Source organism: Hakea prostrata, chromosome 7 (assembly GCF_041222555.1).
Source record: "Hakea prostrata isolate BN-2017 chromosome 7, UWA_Hpros_2, whole genome shotgun sequence".
NCBI classification, from domain to species: domain Eukaryota; kingdom Viridiplantae; phylum Streptophyta; class Magnoliopsida; order Proteales; family Proteaceae; genus Hakea; species Hakea prostrata.
This window is the reverse complement of record NC_142606.1, coordinates 33575349-33579051: the sequence shown is the minus strand read 5'-3', so window position 1 is coordinate 33579051 and position 3703 is coordinate 33575349. Positions and strand designations below refer to the sequence as shown.

Below are 3703 nucleotides of genomic sequence, written 5' to 3'. Positions count from 1 at the left end.
GCGCGACCTTCCCCCTCCCCCCTACTACTACGGCATAGAGGAATCTTGATAGCAAATCCTCCTCTCAAAACAGGAGCCTTCTTCATCCCGAATCACCCCAGCTAATTGAACGTAACATTCCTTCACTTTCACAGCAGCATCCGTGTTGCACTTAAACCATCCTCTTCTAGGGCATGTCCACCCTAAAACTTCCAATTCTTTACTTGGATCAAGAACAGGGCTTCGGCATGTTGTCCAAGCTACCTTATTGGCTCGATAAAAATTTTCGATAATGAGCACACCATTCCCTAGTCTGGAAAAATCTACCTCATGGATATCTCGATTTCGCCATCCCCAAAGAAACTGTAGGGTACACACAAATCGCTCAGGCCAATCGTTACTCCATTTGGCAGCAAACCCACAGATATTGGCATAGATCCATTCCTGCTTTTCGCACCTAAAAAACCATATTTGATTTCGTGGTTTAACCACACATTTCCAAATGCTTCTTGCAAAGCAACAATCCCTAAATACATGTAAGCACTCTATTTTATTATTATCTTATTTTTCGTCACAATCTTCATATATATTTTTTTTTGTAGAAACACAATCTTCATATTTTACTTACTATTTTTCGCAAGATGTTCTTGGTAATTTTTTTACTTTTATAAAAAAGTAGTTTTTTGAAAAGTTGCGTTAACTTGTATAAAATTATATTTTAACTAATTTATTTTCGTATCCCACTTCAACTTTCTTTTTTTCCACCGAAAAAACAAAATTTTTTTTTCTTCTTTTATTTTTGTGTTTCGTCAAAATCTTAAAGTTCCTATGGAGAGAAAATCCTTCTAGAATTTTTTTCCCCTAAATTTATTCAACCCTTTACAGTTTCAATTTTTATTTTTTAAAACTCTTCTACTCAAAGCCTATTCATCTCTTAAATCTTTTATTATATTATTTACCAATAAAAGAAAATCGTTTTACTCTTCTTTCCTTATGTTATTTTAATTGGTAGTTTATTTTTTACCCCCATGAGAATGGCAAACTAGAAAATCTTGCATTGGTGGTGAACATGTAGATTTTATGCTTGGTTTTTCCTTCCATTATACGTCCCTCTTCGGCCATCAGTTGCAGTCGGTGCATAACATATTGCAAAGTTCTTCCATAACTGTCATAACGTGTTTCAAGTTAGTAGCAGGAAACTGAAGAAAAAACACAACATTTGTTGGTTCCCCCCCCCCCCCGGAAAACTGCATCAAATTCAACATTGATAGATCTTCAAAAAAGGAGTCTACTGGTACCTATAAAGCCGATGTGAGAGGAGTAGCTCGAGATCACCTCGGTCATGCCTTATTGTGCTTTGCCATTTCTAAGTACAACATGATTGCTCTCCAAGCAGAAGCAGAAGCTATTAGATTTGCACTACAACTTGCCATCAAGAACAATTATAGAAAAGTCATATTTGAAGGAGACAATGAAGCAATTATCAATCTTATAAGTCACAAGAATGATCAAGAACCTTGGAAGATCAAGAACACATTGGATGAGATCCGTTCCTTGAAACTGATGTTTGATTTCATTACTTTCAATCATACACTAAGAGAAGGAAATCATGCTGCTGATAGACTGGCCTCTCTTGATGCCTCTCTTTCATCCACTTATTTCATTTCTTCCATTCCCCCCCCCCCCATACTACACTAGAATTTGTACTTTGATGCTACTAGATGTCCCTTCCCTAGAGGTTTCCATGTCAAATAAATTCCCCAGTTTACCCCAAAAAAAAAAAAATAAGAAGCTAGCAATACATATTATTTATAAATGCATATTACTTTTTTTGGAAGAAGTAGCTGATAATATTAATAAAAGAAGAGACTATACATGAGATTACAGACAGTAATAAGTTCTGCCAAAGGCGTCACTAAACAAGCTTAGCCAACTTGGGTGGAAGAAGGTTACAATCAAAGACCATCTCCCCCGGCACGGAAAGAAATCCAGCCAAAAAATCAGCACAAGTATTGACCTCCCGAAAATTATGCTTGAATAAACACCCTTGAAATTGCGATGCCATCACTCTGATGTCTTCCACAATGTCTACCGCCTTCCACGGAATTGAGGACTTCCTCAACACCATCGCCACTGCTGTAGCAGAGTCTGAACAGATAATCACACGGGGAATGTGTAGCTGGATAGCTTGTAGAAGCCTCTTTTTGATAGCCTGCAGCTCCATCAAAAGAATATTGCCCTCCACCAAGCAACCGGAAATAGCAAAAATACATCGACCTTGTGAATATCTGCCTACAGTGCCATAACCGCCTATCTCATTCCTCACAGAACCATCACAACAAATTGATGTCCACCCAAGAGGCAGCTTCTTCCAAGACATTGCAAGAGCCTTTTTAAAAGTAAAACTAACCTTGATTTTCCATCGATGGAAGAAGCTTCTAGAGATGGCATCGTCAAGAATCGACCGTTGTGGAAAAGAGAATCTTTTTCTAGTATCAGCAACCACTTGATGCAGCACTTTCTCAGGACATAGAGTGGTTCCATTGAATATCCTCAAGTTTCTCTCTTCCCAAACCCGATAAATCAAAGCACTCAAGCTGAATTTCCGAACCTGCTGTATGAGAGAATTCCCTTTGAATTTGGAAATTATCCAATTGCGCTCCTCTTGCCAGGAAATCCGCCCATGAAATCTGAGACCATTTAAAGTAAGGAAATCACGCCACAGGTGCATCGTATATGGGCATTTAAAGAATAAATGGTCATGGCTTTCTTCATGAATACCACAGAAAGAGCACAAAGAATCAATGACGCCACCCCATGCAACCATACGATTTTTGGTGCTTAATCTCTCAAGGAAGGCCAACCAAGTGATAAAGGCAAACCTAGGTCGAGCTAAGGAAAACCAAACAATGTTATTCCAAGTAACTTTCTCACCACGTCGCCGAATGGCTTCATACGCACTGCTAAGGGAGAACACACCTTCAGTGGAAGGCAGCCAAATAGGAGTGTCAATAGTGAGGCGAGGGTAAACCTTGCAAGACAAAATCTCCGGCCATCTGTTGGCAATGTCTAAGTCATTTCTATTATTACTCCAAGATGCATCCCTACCCCAACAAAGCCACCCGATCAAGCTTGTTCCTCCCAAGGGCTGTAACCAAGAGGATACCATTGGTGGCAATATGGCCACTGTGCAACCACAGGTCCGCCCAAAGAAGAGTATCATTCCCATCTTTAATCATATACTTAATACAAGAACTAGAAACAAATTGGGCCTTAAGAATGGTTTTGAAAGTCACCGAGCAGTGGGGAGGTTCCTTCAAAGACCAAATAGAATCTTCTTTGAGCCACCTCTTATAAATTATCGAACCCAACATGTCACATCCACCCAGCCGGTACCCTATCTGGCATACCCGGGATGTGATCCACAGCCCCGAAGATCCATAGTTCAGGGACCACATAATCCACATCGACGATAATACAATCATGAACAGATAATAATCATAAACTAACAATGAATGATCATGGAATTCAGAAATAAGGTGTCAGACATAATCAGAGTGCGAAAATAAATATCAAATCAGATAAATTAAGAAGGCAGTGGGCGGAATCCACTCCTTCACCAAACGGAAGTGAGGTCAAAATTTAGTTAAGTACAAGTCTCAAGTTATAAAGGTAAGTTAAAGTTATTACAATTCTTCTAAGTATACTGTCACAAAAGAAGGGG

General features: G+C 39.2%; 1 protein-coding gene across 1 annotated transcript; it reads right to left on the bottom strand.

Annotated features, from left to right (window-relative positions):
• Nucleotides 1-1894: 1894 nt before the first annotated feature.
• LOC149010930 (uncharacterized) lies at nt 1895-3208 on the bottom strand. Its single transcript, XM_089162510.1, has one exon. It carries the CDS (start codon nt 3206-3208, stop codon nt 1895-1897), a length of 1314 nt encoding a protein of 437 aa, XP_089018636.1.
• Between the last annotated feature and the right edge of the window lie 495 nt (nt 3209-3703).